Source organism: Anser anser, assembly GCF_964211835.1.
Source record: "Anser anser genome assembly, chromosome: 2".
Classification (NCBI taxonomy): domain Eukaryota; kingdom Metazoa; phylum Chordata; class Aves; order Anseriformes; family Anatidae; genus Anser; species Anser anser.
Window position 1 is genome coordinate 132,812,675 of NC_139721.1, and position 22,210 is coordinate 132,834,884.

General features: G+C 38.0%; 1 protein-coding gene across 6 annotated transcripts in view; it reads left to right on the forward strand.

The window, feature by feature from the left end:
* The first annotated feature begins 1,675 nt into the window (after nucleotides 1-1,675).
* Nucleotides 1,676-22,210, forward strand: part of ETV1 (ETS variant transcription factor 1) — a 69,418-nt gene continuing 48,883 nt past the window's right edge. Inside the window, exons 1-5 of one of the 6 annotated variants that reach the window (XM_083825142.1) lie at nucleotides 1,676-1,811; nucleotides 3,759-3,892; nucleotides 4,681-4,768; nucleotides 6,526-6,573; nucleotides 16,582-16,635. In XM_083825142.1, coding sequence (XP_083681268.1) covers nucleotides 3,848-3,892; nucleotides 4,681-4,768; nucleotides 6,526-6,573; nucleotides 16,582-16,635 — 235 coding nt within the window. In that variant the 5' untranslated portion in view covers nucleotides 1,676-1,811; nucleotides 3,759-3,847. Of the gene's footprint in view, nucleotides 1,812-3,032; nucleotides 3,240-3,389; nucleotides 3,633-3,758; nucleotides 3,893-4,680; nucleotides 4,769-6,525; nucleotides 6,574-6,612; nucleotides 7,098-16,581; nucleotides 16,636-22,210 lie in introns of those variants that run through there. The other 5 variants (XM_083825143.1, XM_083825139.1, XM_083825140.1 and 2 more) reach the window with 5 other exon arrangements.

The following is a 22,210-nucleotide window of genomic DNA, read 5'->3' on the forward strand; positions in this document are numbered from 1 at the left end:
TGAGTGTAATTCTCTGTTTTATTATCAGGTCAGCTGTTTTTGTTTTGTTTTGTTTTTAATTGAATTTAGTTTTCATCACACTGGATTATGATAATTTATTTCTTTATTTGAAAATGTGGTTAAATTCTTCTTACATTTTCCAGGAAAAAACAATGTTTATCAGATGTTCACTTGCTCTTCCTGTCTGGATTTACTTTTTTTTTTTTTTATGTTAAAATAATGATTTGTAGCTCGTGTGTTTCATATCAAGCAAGAATATATATTTCATTGTCCTTTTAAGATATGTGTGTGAAGTATATATTGCCATTATAAAATGGAAATAATATATTATTTTCAATATATAGTGAAAGTTAATAATGTAATAGAACAACTCTGTTTCTAAAAGAAAACAAATATTTTATTTCTAAAACATTGACATTAGAAAAGCTGAATTTGTTTAAAAAATATATTAAAATAAATTCACAGTTTTGTAGAATATATTCAACTTGATCAAAAATGTTCAGTGTGTTGTTTTTTTCTGGAAATAGTAGTTAAAAAAAACTTTTCTTTATCATGAAAATGAAGCAAAATTTCAAGATTTCTGACAAAAATGCAAAATTACAAAATAATTACTGTGGCTGCACCAGTTTACATATGACATACGTATGACTGGTGATGGTACAAGGCTGCATTTCTGCACAAGGACCTTAGAGTGCATTACCACTAGTTATGTTTCTTTTCTTTTTTTTTTTTTTTCCTGTAAGCATCTACCTCTTAATAGTTAATGAAGTTTCTCTGAGTACCACTCAGCACAGTGGATGAACAGAGAGGAGGATAAAGAGGGCTTCAAAACAGCTTTACTCTTCTTTTCCTCCTCAGCATGTGTGAAAGGGCCAGAGACGATGAGGAGGAAAGGCAGAGGTGTGTGACATGAGGAGCAGCAAGCACGACAGCGTGTCTCCTGCCAGGGCACCTGTAATGCTCATGTAACTCTCGGAGTTACGGCCTAACCAGGAGCACAGAGAGCTTGGCCGTTGCAGGGTGCCGGCCTCTTCCAGCTCTGTAAACCACCAGCAATGTGCAGGCCGCAGTGCAGGGAAGCACAGGATGGGATCGAGCTGTGCTAAATCCACAGGCAGTGACAAACACCTGATGGGTCTGAGGTCCCTCAGAAACTTCATCTGGGGAACATACACACCAACAATCTTTAGTACACTGTTTAGAGAGAAGGCGATCCATCACTGCTTTGGATTTAGACTAGAGAGTCTTGTGTTTCGGGAGCTGATTGATGAGTGGCTCAGACATCAGCTCAGCAGGATGGGATGGACAACCAGAGAGCTTCATCAGCTCTGCCAAAGGCAGATAACCTGGCTGGTCTGTGGGTTAATGCCAGGTGCTCCCTGGGGACAGATCTGTAGCCAGAGCCCACTGCCTTCCAAGCCCATCGTGTTTCCCTGACTCAGTGGCTGCTCTAGTCTTGACATGGGTATAACTAAGTGAATGATGGAATCATTATCCAGGAAACTGCTTTCATACCTGTAGATTTTTATTTCTCTATTACATACCACAGAAGCAGTGTACAGGAACAGCAACTTAGAGATTTGGCCAAGAACACAATAAAATTATTATCTGTTTATACAAGGTTTAGAATATAGTCGAGTACCCTCCTGTAATTCCAAGAGTGCTGGCAAGTGTGGGGAGATGGCAGCAGCAAGAACACAGAAAGCTAGCAGCGGGTGGTGGAGATTTTCCCTGAAAATGCAGTACAGGAAGGAGGATATGGTGGCAACATGGGGCTTCGCTCTTCGTTGGCTGGACAGGACCAGTAGCAAGTGAGTATGAATAGTGAGATCAGAACAGAGCAGAAAGGGGAAAAAGTTGAGGGGAAAGTAATATACTTCAGAATACAGAGGAACAACTGTCATTTTCTATACGAATTAATCTAGAAGAAGTAAACTAAATTTTGTTAATACCACTGTGGGCAATTTGTACAAAAGGAGATTTCTTTTATTGCCTTTACACACTTAGCTGTAAAGAAAACCCTCGGAAATGGCTGAGGGCAAAGTTGGACCTGGTCACTTGGGGATCTGCCTGTTGGTTGTGAAACTGCATCAGATCCTAAAAATCTGAAACTTTGTATCTCACAGCAAGCCGGTGTCAGGAGTCCTGACTATGCCCCCCGATTGCTGCAATACCTGCAATTCTGTGCTCAAAGCCAGGACAGCTAGGGCTGCTGTATGAAACCACACAACCTGCTTTGTTGAATTTTGGCAGTTCAGAAAATGCAAGTGTATTCAGACACAGCCTTCCAACAGCCACTGTATGCAGAGAAAGAAACTCACTTTGAGAAGCCATCAGAAATCCTGAGCTTATCCCATCCTGGCACTACGGCACCAAAAAACACAAACACTCACTCTGGTGCCTCGATGCAGCCAAATTCTGTCCACAAAACCTAGAAATTGTGTCATCCTAGGAGAAGTAACATTTGCTTTCCATGATTCAGCTAAAATATAGTAATAACGATAACAACAAGAACAATAATAATAATAACATAATAATAATAATAATAATAATAATATAAACAACAACAACAACAATAATAAACAACCCTGGGGTGCCACGGGGTCATGACAGAGCGGTGCAAAGCCTCCGAAGTGGAGTGAACCTTTTGCTGTGTTCACCCCGTCCTCACCTCTGGGCTCCGCGAAGTTTGGTGGGACTGCTGTGCCATCAGAAAAAGCGGGGCAGCGTGTGGCGGGGGTGTGTTTTCTTGCTTTTATGAAGCCAGGGAGACTAAACTTTATTTTATATTATTTTTTGGAGGGGTGGGGGGCGAGATGGGGGGTTAGACGGAGGCTTGCCTTGCCACCTGGGGGCTGTGGGGGCCGTGGCGCGGCCGCAGCAGGATCCCGGGATCGGTGTGGTGGCACGGCGGCGCATCCGAGCCGTGATTTCCGAGCCCCCCGGCAGAGGAGCCTAGGGCAGGGCTGAGGTTCGCCCTCGGGGCCGGGGCCGGGGCCGGGGCCGGGCGGCGGGCGGCGATCCGGCGATCCGGCGGGGGGCGCGGGGAGCCAATGGGCGGCGGGGATCCGCCGGCGCGGCTCGGGGGCCCCTGGAGGAGGAGGAGAGGAAAAACCACGGGATTGAGCTCTGTCAGTGGCGCTCGCCGCTTCCGAGGGGGAAGTGCCGGGGGATAATTAATGTTTTTATTAAATTTGGAGGGAATTTTTTCGCAGCCGACCGCCGCGCGTGGCCTTCAGGTGGGTCTTCCCCGCAACTTTGCCCGGCGCCTCTGAGGATCGCGCGGTGCTGGAGGGTGGCGAGAAAGCGATCGTGGGGGAGAAGGTGGCCGGGGGTGCGTGTGGGGGTGTGTGTGTGTGCGTGGGTGCGCGTGCGGGTGCGTGGGGGTGCGTGTGTGGGGCTGTGCGTGGCGGCGGCCGGCGGGCGCTGCCGTGAGGTGCGCGGCGCCGATCGCCATTTCGAGCCGAGCCCACGTTTGCGAGCCGGGGCTGCCACTCGCACGGCTCGCCCGGGGCTCCGGGGGGAGCGTGAGCAGCCCCTGCCTCTCGCCTGCCTTTCCGCTCCTGCCTCCCGGGGCTTTCGCGCCCTGTTTTCCTGGCAGAAGCGCGGAACCCAGGTGAAGGCAGGAAAGGGTGGGTTGTTTTTATGAATGGGACTCTTTGAGGTTAATTAGCTATGCAAATTCGAGCAGTTCATTCATGTTTTTTTTTTTTTTTTTTTTTTTTTTAACCTAAAAGCCATCTTGTATTCCCCTCTAGGCTGACTGGAGGCCAGATCCCGAGGAAATCTCCAGATCCAATGCCCAGTAAATAAAACACTGGGCTAAGACTTGTGGAAGAGCCGCAGGATGGATGGATTTTATGACCAGCAAGTGCCTTACATGGTCACCAATGTGAGTGATCACTTCAAAGTTGGTGTTTATAAACTTGACTCCGACTTATTTCTGTGGGGGAGTTTTGCAGACAGAGTATCTGCTTTGTTACCGCTGTAGGGGCGACTCTTCATCTGGGAGCTTTGCCTGCAAGATGGGCTTATCTTCTTAGTTATTTCAATAAAGCATCGTGTTCTTTTAAAGACAGTTCTGGGATGATTAAAAAATCATGCACACGCTTAGAGGATCAGAAAGGCAAGAGCAGCAGCTGCATTCAAAGTTTCTGGCTGCATTTGCCTGCAACACTCAGAAGAATGAAGTTGAGGCAAACCTTAACGTTTTTTTTTCCTTTGCTTTCAGGACTTTGAAAACAATTTTATAAGTAACGCAGGAGGGAAACAAGGCGGTCTATTAGAATCTTATATTTGGGTTCTCCTGCATAGCATATGCAGAGAGGATCTATGTGCTATTGTGTAGGTTTGTGTACTTTAGATGCTAAAAATACATGGTTGATATTGTGTTGCTACTTGAACACATTACACATGTATCTGCACAAATGGATGTCTACATGGATAGCTAGAAATGCGTTGCATTTAGACACAGGAATCTTTTGGAAGGTGTTACGTACTCAGCAATATCTTTTGCTAGAAGCTGGAGGCTGTAAGACGATCATTTCCCTGTTTGAAAACGTAAAGAATTCATGCTGGCTTTGAGTATTCTTAATTAAATGAAAAAAAAAAAAAAGAGAAACAACAACAACAAAAAAAAACCCTCAGATTTCTAAAGTAACTGATCTTTCCTGTTTATAGAATCCGCGTGGGAGAAACTGTAATGAGAGACCGACAAATGTCAGGAAAAGAAAATTCATTAACAGAGACCTGGCTCATGATTCAGAAGGTGAGGGCTTGTTCTACTCTCCCCCCCTCCCCCTTACTTACTAATGCAGAGAAGCTTTCTGAGAGCTGCTTTTTTATTTATTTTTGAGATATATTTATTTAGATCAATCTGAATAAACAAGACAAGAAAATTGCTTTTACTGTTGCAAAACAAACTAGTAAAGGCAAAAACTGATAAAGTTGGTATTCTTTCCTTGGCTTACCCAGTTGCATTTAGGTATCACTGCACATGTGGCACATGGATGTCATGCACTGAGGCCAAGCCTTTGCAGCATCTGACACAAGTCACAGAGAGAATTCACCTGGCTTTTTCACCTTTAGGCCTCATGAGATTCAGGGCTTTCCACATTCCTCCAGGCTTTTAACATCCTTTTCACTGTGTGTGTTCACTGGTGGTTGCAGGAGTGGGAATGCTGGTGTGGAGACCACTTTAGCTTTTCTGTAGAGCTAGTAGTCAAACTCCTGTTGTCTGGCAGCCGGTTTCTGTTACTGTTCCAGTGCCAGCGTAACACTGATAGGGTTAAAAGCCCTGGGAAATTTAGTTAAGGAAGCCTATAACGGAAGATGTTTTGGAGAGCCAAAGGTTTGTGACTTAGTCCCATCAGTAGCTGCTTGCATAACTGGGGTTTGAGATCTGTAGTCTAGTTAACATTTCTCTAGGTTAAAAGGTCAGTCAGTAATTCTGAAAAACATACAGGAGCGTATATAGGGGCCTAAATCTTACCCCTACATCCATCTTATCAGGATGAGGACACCCTCATGATATGCTTTTAAAACCTCTAATTATTTGCATATTGGAAAAGTTTATTCTAGGGCAAATGCAAAAGAAAACAACTTTCTGATTGTCAGTGAAATGATTTCCCAACACGAACATGAGGTATCAGTCCACAAAATAAATGAATAGCTTCTGTCATTTAAGTGTATGTAAATAGCTATCTGTCAGCATTCATAAAAGAGGAAGTCACTCTCAAAATACAGTAAATTAAAAATAAACCATTTGTCAGTTCAAATATCCTACTTAGTTGTCCGTAAACAGTTTTCGTAACTTGAGTTTCTGAGCTTTGCAAATAATCTGAATGCTGCTCTGATTTGCACCCATTATAACCAACTGATTTCAGTGAACTGCAAAAAGGTTATGCTGCTGCAAAACTCAGTCCATGGAGAAAGTGGTTTCACTTTAAAGAAGTACAGTATAGAGGAAATAGTGGTGATTCTCCTGTCATACATGGTAAAACATCAGGGGAAGTACAAAAGGTTTTCGATTTCTGTTTGCTGTTGCAGCACCTCAGGTTGTTGCTTCAAAATTTTTATATGATCAGTACGACCCTGCTAATAAAAATATTCAGTCTGCTTAGGTACGGCTTGTGTTAAATTCCAAGAGAGACAGATATCCAGACAGATATTGCAGGAGGAGGCCTGGGTTGTGTAGGGAGAAATAGTTCACCTGTATTAGAAATACTAGCAGTTTTAACTTCTCTCTGTGTTGCTGAATAAGCCTGTTATTTTGTAGAACTTGATTAATATTCTGGTTATTATTTCAAGAGCCAATAAAATAATACATTAAGTACTTGTTATACAGGTGTAGAAAAATCATTAACTGCAACCAGAAAATATCTAATTTGTCTATATGTTTGATTGCCAAAATATAATTCACATATGCTTTTCTTCAGGGGGAAAAAATGTATTTTTGAGTATATTTTAATCTTATGACGAGATTAAAGGTGTGAATCTTTTATCCCTGTCTTCATCTTTTTGCAGAACTCTTTCAAGATCTGAGCCAATTACAGGAGACATGGCTTGCAGAAGGTAAGGGAAAAAACTGCTTGTAAAAAGAGGAAAAACAACTCTGGAGGGAAAGAAAAAAAAAAAAAGTCCTGAACTTGCTGTCTTAATGTTCAGCCCAATTAATTGAGCTCTAAAAGAGCCACCTCATGTGTCATGCATACATTAGAGCCTCTGATGAGTTTGTCTTTGGGGACTCTGGGGCTGCTCTACCCAGTGTCATCACAAATTACCAGGAGAAATTGCTTCCAGCTCACAATCACATCTGCTTTTGGCAAGAACTAATGCACCCAGACTTCAAGTTCTAAGCCTCTGTTCAGATTTTAATTGCAATTGATCAGGTTTATATTATTGTACCTCGAGAGACTACATACAGCCAGAACTGGGCTTGCTGTTTCCCTTAGAGCAGCACATATAATTATTTGGTGTTCTGGTGGAGTACTTTTCTGATGGCAGAAATTAGTTTCTCTGGGTTCATCGGGACGGGATGCTTCAAGATTTAAGTGCAAGTGTCTTCTTTCCACCTTGTTCACAACACAGAACATTAGGTGTGTATGGAATACTTTAAAAGTACTATTTCTTTATTTTATTTTTTTTAATGAAACCTTTAAATATTTTGCATGTTATTTTTTTTCTTCCTATTTGTAGTTGTGAGATTGTGTATTGGATGATTAGAGAACTGACATCGGTCTTTTTTACACCTGTTTGTGCTTTTAAGTATTTTGAATAATCTTTCAGAGCGCATTCTGCTGAAGAGAGGATTAAAAACAATAATTTAGAAATCTGAATTTGGAGTAGCTATTGAGAGATTCATTTACCAATAACAAAAAGATGAGCTGCTGCTGTAAGAGAACTTTAACAAAATGCAGAGGAGCTTTCTGCTTGTTGAAGTGTTTTTGTTCTCTTCAGCAATGCTTTCTGATATTTTTTTTTCCCTTGATATGTACAGTGCTGTTTATTTCAAGCACAAAGATTTTTATGCATTGTCTGTTCTTAATATTGCTGGTTTAAATTTTAATGTAAACTTATGAAATAAATCTGATTTTGATGCAAGCTAACATAATTTTTCCAAATTTATCCTGATTTAAATGAATGTGGATATTCACATATGTTTATTTTTTATTACGGACTGGACTATGCACAGTTGTTTATAGAATAGATATTCAGCTTCTGTGGGAAGGGAGAGATGTTGGGGTGAGCTTCTTGCTGCTGGTTTTCATAGAAAGAAGGAAATATTGCTGGTGACTACTTGGCTACATACTGTTTTTTTTTAACAGCTTTATATGTAGTTAGTCAAGTTCTTAACCTACAAATAAGTTTATTCTGCTGACATTCTTATTCTGCTATCAATATTTTTAGCATGTAGTTATTTTGTGTGTAATCAAAAAGTCCTTTTTAAATTCACGGAACTGAGGTTGTATTTTTAGGAATTAATATGATTCTTTCCTAGTCATTGGAAAGAGGATGTCCTGCAACAAGATAGTTTTTGTTTGTTTGTTTGTTTAGTTTTTTTTTGTAGTATAATGATCAGATAGAACTGTAACAGTCTCTCTGTGGTAATTTTACTAAGGATCTCCTTATTTTGCATCAGCTCATTCATTTTAACTATCCAGAAGTATGTTAAAATGCTATTCAAAAGATACTATTTTTTGATGGAGAGGAGAACTTTTACTTTGATTTTTCACTGGCATGGATGTTTTTGTTTCTGAAAATGATTTGATATCTTTGATCATAAGTCAGAAAAATGCAGGAAGATTCATAATGCATGTGCAGATAATAATATAAGTTTGCAAAATAATATGGAATTTAAAACTGATATAATCATTTCTATAGGTACATAAATTACTGTAATGGCAAATGGGAAAATGATTATTTTAGACTAGAATGAATTGTTTCAAAGCTTTTTTTTGCCTTTAGTTGTGCCTACTTCACTTAATAAATTTAGACAGGATTTGAGAGAGAAAGGTGTCTAGTCGTATGTCAGGTAGGTGGAAAAACCTTTGTAAATGCAGATAGCATCATCTGGTAAGTATTCAAAAATAATTTAAAAAAATAGGAAAAAGTTGTGTTTTCATAGAGCAGCATTAAGCTGCTATATGTTATAATAATGTTTTTGACAACATACTAAAACACAATGTTACAGATTTTTCAGTATTCTAGAAATACTTCAAGAAATCTATATGTTTAAGGCCACGCCATGTTTGTAGCTATTCCATAAAATACAAACTTTGCACAGCTTTTCTAAAGGCTAAGCTAAAACTAAAAGAGTCGAGATGAGAAAATCAAATATTGTTTTATTAACTTGAGCACAAAATTTTATTAAAACAACCAAAAAACAAAAACACAAAGCCCAACCAACTACTTTTGGTAGTCGTTATAACATGCTAGTGTTTGAAGATATTGTGGCTCTGCTCAAATGTCTACATGGATGAGCTTAGCCAGGAAACAGATTTTGAAATCAGACTTGTTTACCCATTGCTAGATGTGTCCATTTATGTTCTTCTGGACCTTCATAGGCTAGAAGTCTGCCAATTTGGCAGCATCAGTAATGTTTACATATTTCTTTTCATAATGCTCTGGAGCCAGGGAAATGACCATGAAATTTTAAAACATCTTGACCCTTTTTAAGAAAAGCAGTGGCAGCTGACCAGGTTTCTCCCACGAGTTCAGATCCCCAGTGGGGAGTAACCAGGTCAAAAATCTACTTATTAGTTAGGAGAAGAAAGTGAGTTGCATTTTATTACATGCAAAGAATGCTTGCTGATTTTTTTGTTTTGCTCATTTGATTTTTCCTGAAGCTATCCATACTACATCACATATTTTAGCCTGGAGATCATTTACACTTAATGTCACCTGTGAAAAGTTGGTGGCAAACAAGAAAACACAAAAGAAATGTGTTCTTTTCCTACTGAAAATGGTGAAGGTTCAAACGTATAAAACAATTAATCAAAAATGTAAACAATTTAGTAATCTCTTAAATATTTTATTACTCCATAATTAACAAGCTATATGCTACTTGCAGAAAACTTACAAATGTGTTCTGCTAGCTGCACAGTAGATTTTTATGGAAATGACTTTTGCTTTTTACTCTGTGTAGTATTAAATGTACAAGAAAGAATTAAATTATTTTGATGTAAAACTTGTTTTAAATAAGTTTAACTCTTGTCACTTGTTATGCAGGACAGAATATAGATTATAACTGTTTCCTGAGGCCAGAAATTGAAAGTGGGAAGCCTTTAATAATTGCTTCATCCTTCAAACTTGAAAGGAAATAGTTAAAATTACTTATTGCTATCCAAGGCAAATATTATTCAGATATTATCTTTAGTTTTATATTTAAATAACTTGATGGCAACATTTTGTCATGATAAAATTATAAAATGACTTTATTGATTCCATATATTTGGAATTAGATTGGTTTTGGCAGATAACGATTGTTCAGTGACTTGAAAAAATTGGTTCAAATATTAATCTAACGTTATCTCATCATCGTAGCTGTTACTTTTTATTCCGTAACAAAAAGAAGAGAGTGAGCGAGAGCCTCCCTTGCGTGGTGAAAGCGTTTGAGTTTGGGAGAATAATAGATTAACCAAGAAACAGATTTTTTATTAAAAATTACTCTTTCAGATACAAATTCCTCTTACACTCTGTTGAAGATATGTAAAAAGCATCCCAAGCGAAGACAAATAGTTAATTTGTGGACTGGATCTGCTTCTTAGAGAGGTAGATAATCTGCTCTACAGCTGGTAATAAACCGAAAAAATAAAATATTATGTTCTTTGGGTGACTTGAAAAAATACAAAAGACTTAAATGAACAGTAAGATGTTTGAAATAATAGCTACAGGTAATGGGTTCATGCCTCTACCATAGCTTAGCTAGATTAAGTGGATGGCTACTACCAGCTACCAGGATCTAAAAAACAGTCTTTGATAACTGAAAATAACTTTAAATATAATTAATATAAATAATTAATACCCACATTTCAGGTGAACTTTAGGAGATAAGTTTCTGCCGTCTAGTCTTCTGTGGTAAAGGATGCACCAGTGTTGTGGTGATGCCTAGTCTAGTGTTGACTTCTAGTTTATTCCTTAAATGAGGAGGATGAGGAGGTATGAAAAAGAACTAGAAACTAGTCATAAAGGAGCATTTTCAATAAAAGACGTCTTCAAATACATCTCTAGTTAAAGTGGTTTCATTTAAATCAGTGAAGATGTGTAGCAGCTTACTGTGACTAACTAGTTTTCTCCTGCCAAAAAGTTGTAAAATTGAGCCAGTGTAAGGCAAATGCTATGTAGCCATATTCAGCAACTATCCATGTTTTCCTAGGAGCAAAAATAGTTGAGAAAGGATGCCTTAATACCTTCATAGCCGAGCTCTGGGCATACTGTAAAAAGCAGTGAAAAGACTTTCATTTTGGCATTTGTAATACAAAGAATAGCTGCTTTTTTTTTTTTTTTTCTTCTAGATTCTAGTAGTCTGACAGATTCGGCTAGTAGTCTGACAGATTCGGCTTTCAAATACTCATAACTCTTGCTCTTAAGTATTTGTGCAGAAAAAAAAATGGAGAAAAGTTAGATTAGGCAAAATGGGAAGGGTGTGTGTGTGTTTTCTTTTAAAAAGAAATCCAAAACAAATAAAACCACCAGAAATCTACAAGTTTGAAAGTTTGTATAATAATAAACTTTTTAATGTTTTCCTTGTTTGCTGGAAAAGTAAATTCCTTTTACTCAAAATAATAATTTTCAAAGGCATAGTGGGGTTTGCGAACTATGAGGGATGTAGCAAAATGTTAAATGCAAGTGTTCCTTCTAAGTTAATTTTTTTCTCATTTTTAGTATAGCACCAAATGAAGAGCAGATTCTGCAAACCCATCTTCATATTCCTAGGGATTATTCACATAAGGAAGAATTTTGAGATCTGGAGCTAGTTTTGAACTGCATTTAAGTTTATTAGTCAGAGCATCTCACTTATGTAAAAAGGGCTTGGTGTTGTTTTGACAGCAAATCCAGTGCTTATGGGAAATAATTTTTTTTAACCATCTTGAAATTTGTCACTGTGTTGCCTTCTGAATGCTCCTTTGTTAGAAACAGTTGTTCCTCTGGAGACAAAAAAAAAAAAGCCAAAAAAAAAAAAAGGGAGAAAAAAAAAAGCAACTCCGTACCCCCCCTCTCCAGCTTTCAGGAATACTTAAAATGTATACAATCTTTCAGATATTCAGCACTGACAATGAATCAAAGAAAACTCAATAGACTCATTACTTCTGAGGCCTGAAGTCTTATTTTAGCTCCAGCCAAAACAGTACTGGCCATGTATAATTTCCTGTCAATTTCAATTTCTTTTGGCACTTTGAATAAATCACTGATATTTTAAAACAAATGTCTCTTGGCTCTAAAAGTGTAGCTTGAGGTCAGAGAACACAGCACCAGAGGAAGTGTCATGATACCCAAAATAAAGTTTTAAGTGAAGCAAGGAGGTTTGCAGCTCCTTGTTTTTCTGGAAAGTTGCTGGTTTTTAACAGGAACACCTTTCCCTGGAGTGTAGTTTTGCTTTTGGAAGCAGTTTGTAATTGGGAGAAGGAAGAGTTAAATTTAAGCCCTTTATAGCTCGCTTAACTTTTCATTTATTAAATATGTTCCTCAGCAGGTCTGCACTACATCTTGAGACAAAGCAGTGAAATCAGTGTGTTTATGCCTAAAGTTCAAGTTTACTTTGCTGTAGCTTTCTGGAAGGGTGTGACATGAAAAGCTTGTGGTTGGGGCCACATGGTTCATGCTGGACTGTGTTTTTGTGAATGGAGGCAGAGCTCCAGTTCTGACTGCTTGTCTTGAGGAATTGCTTCGGAGATCAGCTGTCTCATTCACTGGCAGAAAGAATGACTCATACATCTTCTGCCTTGTTTGGCTCCAGGTCATTGTTACAGTGGATAGAGCTGGTTTTAATTAAATATTAACTCCTCTTGTCCTGGATGCTTGTTAATAGAGGCTTTTTATTTTTGTTTACTTGCAGGAAAAGCAAGCTAACCGGCTCTAGGTTAAAACTTTTTTTTTTCTTTTTCTGGATTGTTTTCCTTGTAAAATGTGCTGTCAGTTCAGCTTTTTAAAGGTTTTTAAAGCTCTGAAAACTACAAACAAGTATTACGTATTTTTGTGCTGTACATGTTTGCTTTTGGCAAACTGGTTTTAACTGAGTAGGTAGTGAAACTGTAAAATCTAAACTGATAATGTCCTCGAGATCATCATTAACATCTTTGTGCACTTCTCAAATCCTCTTGAGACATTATAGCTATAATCAGAGGAAAAAGAAAACTTTTGGTAATAATCTAGACTGAGCTGGATAGTTTGTGCTGCAGATGTTGTCTACTTCAGGAGTCTGAGACTTGATGGCTATGAATGCAGAACGAACTGATGTAGCTGCTTCTGCTATTAGCAGTAAAAGCCACATGCTTAATATCCTTCAAAAGCTTTTATTAGCCTTTTGGTATATACTTCCCTTCTCAAACCCCTATAATTAAGTAGCTCAGGGAAATAGTCTCACTCAGTTAGATGATCATTTCAGGTATCTTTTTCAATTTTCCTCTGAAAGGCAAAGTAGAAAAAAACAAAAGTTTTGGTGATTTATGCATTGTGTCCTGTCTTGCGTATGTTAACAGAAGACCAATGAAGATTTTATGGCAGCCTTGCTGAATTGCAATATTTGTGAATAAAAGAAAAGAGGAAGTGAATGACATACCTATACAAATGTGCAGACAGTTGCAACACTGCAAGTTATGTTTTCCTTTCAGACATTCAGGTTAAAGTGTCTTTACCTGTCCTTTTAATTTGCTGCAAAGGCTGCCTGTAATTATCCAAACTCAGGGTATAAAAGCGCTCTTCCCTTTGAGTAATGGGATGATGTATCCAGACCGTTCGCCTTCTCACAGCAAGATGCTGTCGGAAGAAGTGTATGTATTGGGTTGATGGTCGCTTGCATTTCTGCAATATAATCATGTGTAAGTTGCAATTCTGCTAGTTTAAACAAACAAACAAACAAAAAACAGATTAAATGAAGGAATAATTTACGTTCTCATCTCCAACAGTTAGTGGGTCCTTTTAATTTCTTTTTATAGGCTTGTGTGCTTATTTGTAAGGTACTGATGCTATTAAAAATAGATTCAAGTAGGAAATGTATGTTCCTGGGTTGAACACTTTGGATGTTATTCTTTGTTTTGTTTATATTTGGCAGGGTTTTAAACACTTCCTAGCTTGCTGTATTCCTTGTCCTACAGAGGCTTTTAAGGCTATGTCAGTATTGTATTTAAAATACATTTTGACAGCACAGTCTCCACCTGTTTCTACAGTTCTGATGCACCTTGATTTCTATTAAATATGTCTTCATAAATTTTTGGGATCCATGAATGAAGTGTATTTTTCTTGTTTACTCCAGACCACATCAGGGGTAATGCCAGTGTCTCTAAAGTAATAGACTGGTTTTGTGTGAAGATTCAACCAGCTGTATTTTATGTTTTCTTACTCTTTCACTGGGAAAAAAACTGACTTCATTTACTGAAATAGTAAGTACCAGATTTACTTGAAGTAAGTCACGTTAAACTGCTAAAGCCAGAATAAAGCACTGGTGAAGCAGTCCGACGCACAGAATATGCTCTAGAAACTTATATAAGATTGCTGTTCTAGTTCTATAATCACTAAACGTAGCCTTCTGATTTCAACAGGAGGGATTTTTTTGTTTTGTTTTCTTTAGCCTTTTTCAAATATCCCAGCTTCACCAATTAACATATATATATATATGCTCATATGTGTATTAAAAAAAACATTAGAGTCATACTAACCTCCTTGCTGCATTCGAAAATGATAGCTGGCTTAAGAACAATGTGTGGGATGTGTCTTCTGTAAACAAGAAATTACTTGATAGAATTACTTTAAACTCTGAATGTTTAGAGTACAAACCTTTCAAAAACAATCAGGAATGTATAAAAACCATAGGAATTGGTTTTTAAGTAGAAAACCTTGTTTTCATGATTGGATTCTTCAGTGGCAGTCAAATAGTTGGCATTTTTGTTAGGAAAATGCATAACATTTGAATGTAGCGAATTACATCAAATGTCAGAAATTACAGAGTGTTAATATATGGGCTCATGTTGTATACCTGAGTTCATTTCTGGTAGGACTCCTGTGGTTTCTCTGGAGGAAAGAGAAATTTAAGGCATCAAAAATACTGGGAGTATTTGGTTTGGTAAAATGCATGTTTTACACAGATTCAAACTTTGAAGAGTTAACATCCTCAGAGACGCTGGCTTCTAAGAGTCTCTGTAATGTTTTTTGAAAAAAAAATAACAAAACAACAACAGCTATGTATTTTTTTTTCAGAGTAATATTAATTACCCTTCATGTATTTACCTTACTCTCACTTCCTTTAAAATCTGTGTTTGCAGAGTTCCCAAGGTCATTTGTTCTTTAGAGGTATTTGCTGCAATTAAGACACTAGGACTTTAAACATTTGTTTTAAAACCGAGAGCAAATAATTTTTTGGTATGATGAGCCTGATTCTGAGCTCTTTACTCAGGAACAAACCTTCCAGTTAAGTCATTAAAAATATTTCCTGAGTAAGGAGTGGAGATCTGGGCCACGAAGAGTACTGTAGTGCACATTCAAAATAATTGTGAGTAATTATAATTAAATCTATATTTTTAATTCATATATATTCTGCTAAAACTAGTGTCAATTGTACATATATGAGGGAGAAGATATGTGTCTTAAACTAGAAAGTGTTCTGAAGGGCATTAAAGTTATATTTTATCATTTACCGTATTTCATGTTTTGGTAGTCAGTGTTTCAATAAATGATTATATAACTAGTATTTACCTCTTGAATTTTGTTGGGTAACCGGATCATGGCAGATGCTTACTTTTAATTAAGATCATATGAATTATTTGCTTGTCTTTAGACAAGAACTGTGTAAATTAAAATATTTTCAAACAGATACTTTTATGAAGCTTTGCTGTGATGATTGTAGTTAGCATATGTTGAGCAAAAGATGACAAAGTTCAGATGTGGTAAGCTGAATCTCCCGTAGGATGTAGCCAGAACCAGTCGTGCTCTGAGGATGCCGCTTCTTAGAGTAATGTTCTGCCGGTATTCAAATGTACTCACCTGTAACATACGTTCAGTGGTTTTTCAGCTTAAATGGTTCAAATGAGTTTTCAAGACAGTACGGTTAATGTCCTAGGTACACAAAGAAAAGGAACTGTAGTACCACAGAAGCAAAATTGTGTTATCAGCAGACTGTGATTGTATTTTGTAGCTCACATTTCTGATGAAAGTTTCTTAAGAGTGAAGATGATCTTGCAGAAGTCGAATGGATGTTAATAATGATTCTTGTTTAAATAATTTTATTATTTTTTTTTAATTTTTTTTTTTATGTCTGAAATGTTGTTAATGAACCAGCAATTCTGTGGTCTGGTAAAATAGTTGTTTTTGAGTATTTAAAATAATAACAAAAAGAACCCTACTGTGTTGGCTGACTGCCACGAAAAACTGGAATTGATTTTAAGTATGCCGAAGATGCGGTGGCTTGGGGTTAAAGATGCATAGGTGTTAAATGCTAAGATTTGTTGTTACTCAGACTTTCTGTGCAAATGTTTTGCAAACGAGCACTGCTGGTTTTCAGTGCTGGTATGGCAGGTGCAGACCCTGGTGCGAGCGGTGAGGCAGGGTGGGTGCCAGAGGCAGCCTTCAGGTCCTCCTACCCCCTATCGCTCTGTGCCGGGGCAGCTCGGGGCTGGTGCTGCACCACACAGCTTCACCCCAGGGGTTGTCCAATAGCGACATGGTTCGCTTTGCCTGATTTTTATGCCCAACAATGAGAGAAATGAAAACCCTAGTTTTAAACTTGGCAGCGCTTCAAATTAAGCACAAGAGTCTTTATTTATGCTTTAATGGCTTCTTTTAATTCTTTCCTCGTTTTTTTTTTTTTTGTTTTGTTTTGTTTTTGTTTGTTTGTTTGTTTGTTGTTTGTTTTTGTTTTCCTTTCTTCAGCTCAGGTACCTGACAATGACGAGCAGTTTGTGCCAGACTATCAGGCTGAAAGTTGTAAGTATAGTATGAATCATTGCTTTCTTAAAAATATGTACTTGTATATTTATATTTGGCTCTTTGTTATTTATTGTGTCATCTGTAATCATGTGATGGTGCCTTTTGCTGGGCAGTGACATCAGTGTAAGGAATAGATAAAGCAAGCGGTGATTTGATGTGCAGCCAAAAATGGCTCTTTGGCCTGAAGGTATAACCTTTAGCGGGGGCCAGCTACTGTCATTTCCAACCCCGGGGAAGCAAGGGAAAAGTCCTGCCTGAAGGCAGAGGGGCTTTCTCTGTCCCTGGGGTATGAGGAGGTGGATGTTGGCCCTAGTCAGGTGTTAGGGATGTAGGAGACAACTGTACCGGGCAGAAATTGGGCTGCTCGATAGGTTTTGTGTACCAATACATAAATAAACGTCTGCACATAATCAAGTACAGACACTGCTGGAGCATTTTTAAGTAATTCTAGCATGTGACATTTTGTTACTCAAAACACAGTTTTACTTTGAAGTAAAGCAAGAAAGCAGGAGTTGTATTAAGTTGGATGCTTTGTGTTGTTTGCTATTTTACTAACGTGTCTCCAGAGTTATTTTGTTAACCTGTGTCCCTCAAATCTTGCCCATACCTGCTAAACTGCTACTCATTCTGGTAAACAGAATACTGTACATGCTGGTATGTGGTTGTAGGTGGTTTCAAGGGCATTTTAAAGATATGGCATGAAAGATGCTGTGTGACCAAGTCACAGACTTCTTTCAGCTTCTTCACGCATCCTTCTTCCTCATGGCAAGTCTTCTCTCCATCATCAGGTCTTTTCTAAACAGTGTCTGCTGATTGCAGCAGAGCGCATGGTAGCTTTTCCGTTTTGCTAAATAACTTAAATAATTTATCCTATCAGAGTGAATTACTGCAGTTCACTAAACCAGATAGCTGTTAAAGACAGTCATGTACTGATATGTTGGGATTAAAATGTGAGAGATCAGAAAAAAATGCATTACAATAGTCTTTAACTCCTAAAAAACAAGTTCAGAGTTGTTGAGTTTTCATATAGGTATCGTAGAGGATTTTTCCAGTTATTTAGAAACAGTTTTAAGAATATTTGGAGCATATGTGACAACATTTCGTGGAGAAAAAGAAAAAAAAAAACGTCTTCCCTGGAATGCTGATAGTATACCTAAACAGCAACAATTTATTTTTTGTTTTTCTCTGCAAGTTTCTGTACATATATCAACCAGCAAGCACGGTCACTTTTAGAGTTACCCTTTGTAACAGTTTTTTTTTTTTTTTTTCACCTCAGCCTTCACAGATTTTTTTTTTTTTAATATAATATGAAAGCTGAAACTGTTCTATACATTGAAAATTAAATACTTTATTCTACATATGGAGCTGTGTCCAAGCATACATCCTTTGTGTAAGAGTACAAAGTACAGTTAGGGTTTCTATTAACCCACAATTATTGTTACACAACAAGTCAATGATTCTTGGAAAATAATTTGTGAACTGTGAATGAAAAGCCCCATTGAAGCTTGTCACCACTTTTGGTGATAAAGAAATTCTCCTAATATAGCTATTTCATTAATGCTGTTGTATTTCAAAGTTCCTTAGCCACAGCTTACACAGTATTATCAAAGGAACATTTATTTCTTCATTTCAGTTGCTTTCTTTATCTTAAGTAAAGGTCAGGAGAGCTTCCTGGAGAGTTACTCTGGCAAAGGTTACGGAGTTTCAGACATACACTTGTATATAATGTATGTAGCTGTGGGCTCTGTGAAACAGGAATGGAGACGAACATAACCAAAGCCATGGGGAAATTACTGTTGCAAAAGTGCCGCGGTTGTGACTGTTTTCTCTAGGATCCAAACCTGCCTTCAAACTGTATTATAATTACTTACTATATATAATCTGTAAGTCTGAACAGTGTTAACCCTGTTACTGGCAAGAATCTGACAGGAACACTTAGCTTGTCTTCCTCCTTTCCTCCTTTCCTCCTTTCCTCCTTTCCTCCTTTCCTCCTTTCCTCCTTTCCTCCTTTCCTCCTTTCCTCCTTTCCTCCTTTCCTCCTTTCCTCCTTTCCTCCTTTCCTCCTTTCCTCCTTTCCTCCTTTCCTCCTTTCCTCCTTTCCTCCTTTCCTCCTTTCCTCCTTTCCTCCTTTCCTCCTTTCCTCCTTTCCTCCTTTCCTCCTTTCCTCCTTTCCTCCTTTCCCCTTTCCTCCTTTCCCCTTTCCTCCTTTCCCCTTTCCTCCTTTCCCCTTTCCTCCTTTCCCCTTTCCTCCTTTCCCCTTTCCTCCTTTCCCCTTTCCTCCTTTCCCCTTTCCTCCTTTCCCCTTTCCTCCTTTCCCCTTTCCTCCTTTCCCCTTTCCTCCTTTCCCCTTTCCTCCTTTCCCCTTTCCTCCTTTCCTCCTCTCTCTCTCTCTCTCTCTCTCTCTCTTTCTCTCTCTCTTTCTCTCTCTTTCTCTCTCTTTCTCTCTCTTTCTCTCTCTTTCTCTCTCTTTCTCTCTCTTTCTCTCTCTTTCTCTCTCTTTCTCTCTCTTTCTCTCTCTTTCTCTCTCTTTCTCTCCCTTTCTCTCTCTTTCTCTCTCTTTCTCTCTCTTTCTCTCTCTTTCTCTCTCTTTCTCTCTCTTTCTCTCTCTTTCTCTCTCTTTCTCTCTCTTTCTCTCTCTTTCTCTCTCTTTCTCTCTCTTTCTTTTTCTCTCTTTCTTTTTCTTTCTCTTTCTTTCTCTCTCTCTCTCTTTTCTCTTTTTCTCCTCTCTCTCTCTTTCTCCTTCTCTCTCTCTCTCTCTCTCTCTTTCTCTCTCTCTCTTTCCCTCTTTCTTTTGGGAGAGGATGGGTGAGTTTTCATTGCAAAAAGTGCACCTATGTAGGTTCAGTGACTAATACACTCATTTAGGCCCCAAATGGTGAAGGACGCAAGTATTAAAGCAGTGAAGGTCACAGTCATTTTCTGGTCCAGAGGGAAGCAAACCATGCATTTTTGGTGCGCTTTATTTCTCCAGCCTCGTTTAAATTTTCTGAAAAAAAGCTCATTTATGGTGCCATGTACAGATAAAGGAGATGGGTTAATGTGATTTGCAGACTATGTAAAGAAAAGTAGGTGCTCCTCTGAAACAGCTACAGCCCAGGTATAATCTTAGTTATATTTTATTTCTAGCTTCATTCCTTGAAAAATGGGCTTTAAAACTGAGGTAGGTTTGTGGTCTTAAATTGAAACTTGCAACATTTGAAAGAAGTTGTAAGAAACAGCGTAACAGTGGCAGTTCTGGGAAACTCTGTTTAAAACCTTCTTGCGTAGTTAGAACCAGGGTAGTCAAATCCGGAAGCAAAGATGTGGAAGGCAGCAGAACAGGTGATGCTGCCAAGAACATGTGCTGTGTCCTGGCACTGAGCAGGATTAAATGCCCCTTAAAGTGCCATAGGTTTTTCATTTCTTTTCTGTAATAATGATTTTAACTAATGAAACTGCACTTGTATTAGTAACTAAGGGAAACATTTAGTTTAGATTAGATATACAGTCCACTTTATCCACTTAGGGATTTAACTTCAAAGCTAACTTGGGACCATGAATATTTCAATTATGAGTTCCTATTAAGCTTCAACCAGTTTTTAAAAAGCAAACATAATATATGTATTTATAGTTAGGTGTGGGCTCTAGGTACTATGAGTGAGATCAACAGTTAGCATAACTTCATGTCATATTATTGACATTGCTGGAATTATATATATTCCTACCAGTTAAGGATCTAGCTAGTAAAGCTTCCCCTTAATGCTTTAAACTTCATTTTGCCTCTTTAAAGTTGAATTTATTTTGTTATTCCAGTGTGCCTTTTGGGAAAAGGTCCTTCCTCCCAGAGAAATCTTAGACATGTCTACACTTCTAAACCTTTATTTTTTTTTCAGTGTCCAAAGCCCCATCTTGTCCATCTTGTATTACTTTTTTATTATACTTTTTTTTTTAACCTTGAATACATACTACAAAGAACAGTTTTGTAGTTTAGCTCAGAGTGAGAAGAATGAAGAGTAGATAACAACCAGTCTGTTCTGCTGAAATTTGAAAAACAAATCACCATTTAGTTTCTCTTAACCTTCTGCTTTTTGCAGCAACTGAACTTTGTAAGTTCTGTGGGAGAAAAATGCATCACAAGATGTTTTCATCTTGCAATTATGCAGGAAAAATTATGGAAATTGCATATTAAATAGTTTAATTTTCTTACTCTTTCCTTTCATGTCTATTCTTGAAAGATATACAAATTCCACAAAAAAAGAGCAAGGAATCATTCTGTACTAAGCAGGATGGTTTTGCCCGTCTCTTGAATCTGTTTCTGTACTTCATGTAGCAACTGACCTGTTTGCTATGTTTTAAGCGACTTACAAATGTCTCTTCTTCCAGCAATTATGTGAAAAGTGGCATAAAGCAAAAACGCAAAGACTGTTTCTCCAAGAAAAACAGTTTTTTGATTTATGTTTTTTTTTAACCACTGTTCTGTATGGGACACTTTTTTCTGAATTCTTAGTTAAGCTGTTTTTCTGGCCTTATAAAGTCTCTATTTACATGTCAAGAAGGATAACCTGTGTTAACTTCCTCAGATAAAGTTTCCTATTGTTGCCAGTCCATTTTCATATACTGAGGAGGAGCCAGATCTTGAACTGGCTGTAATCAGTGGCAAGGTTTTCAGATACCATAGAACAGCAAGGACTTTCCAATCTGGGAGTAAAAATGAATAAATTGTTCAGTTTGCTCGAAGTTAATAGCTGTTGAGGTGAAGATTGCTTGCTCCTATTGTTTGGATGGTTTTGGATGGAGGAAGTAGGTAGGATTTGCTGATGTCTAAAGGATGTAGTTGGCAGAGAAAACTTGGTATTGTCAACAGTGCAATGATTTGTAATTTGACCTTGGTGCTATTGGTTATAAACGGGGATTACCCTGCACCAAACCAGATTGCCTGTTGTCTTAATAGCATAATCATGTTTCGCTATTTTAAAATAATTTGTATTTACATTGGTCCGTTCTTCTAGAGTTCTTTTTTTTTTTTTTTCCTTCTTCTTTTGCCCTAAAACATTGGTTACCCATTTAAAATTCTGGATAAAATCTTGCTTTCCACTATTTATTATTGAATTTATGCTCATGAGGATTTGTGCTGTGCTTCGTGTTCTTGACCGGTGTCCTTCCTGCTCTTTCATTTTGTGCCTGTATTGTTTCCCTGGCCATCACGGTCTTAACACTGCCAAGGGGTAAGCGTTAATGTTAATGTTAGACCACATCTGTTGACAGTAAATGAGAAGGGCTGGCTGTAAAATCCCTGCTCCTCCATGTCTGATTAAACTTTAAGATAGGAATAATATTTTTTAGCAGTGAATTTGTTGCCGATTTTTCAAGACCTTTATTCTTTCTCTCTCTTTCTCTCTCTCTCTTTTTTTTTTTTTTTTTCCTCCAGGTTTAGCAAAAGAGCTCTTTCAATGTAGATGCCAGGAGCCTTAAATTATTCAGGGATGTGCTTTTTAGATGCTCTAGCTTGCAATCTTTAAAAGCCTGTTAAAGAGAGATTCTTTACAAAGGCTTCAGGTAGCTGTATTCTTCTGTCATTTTAACTAATGGCTTA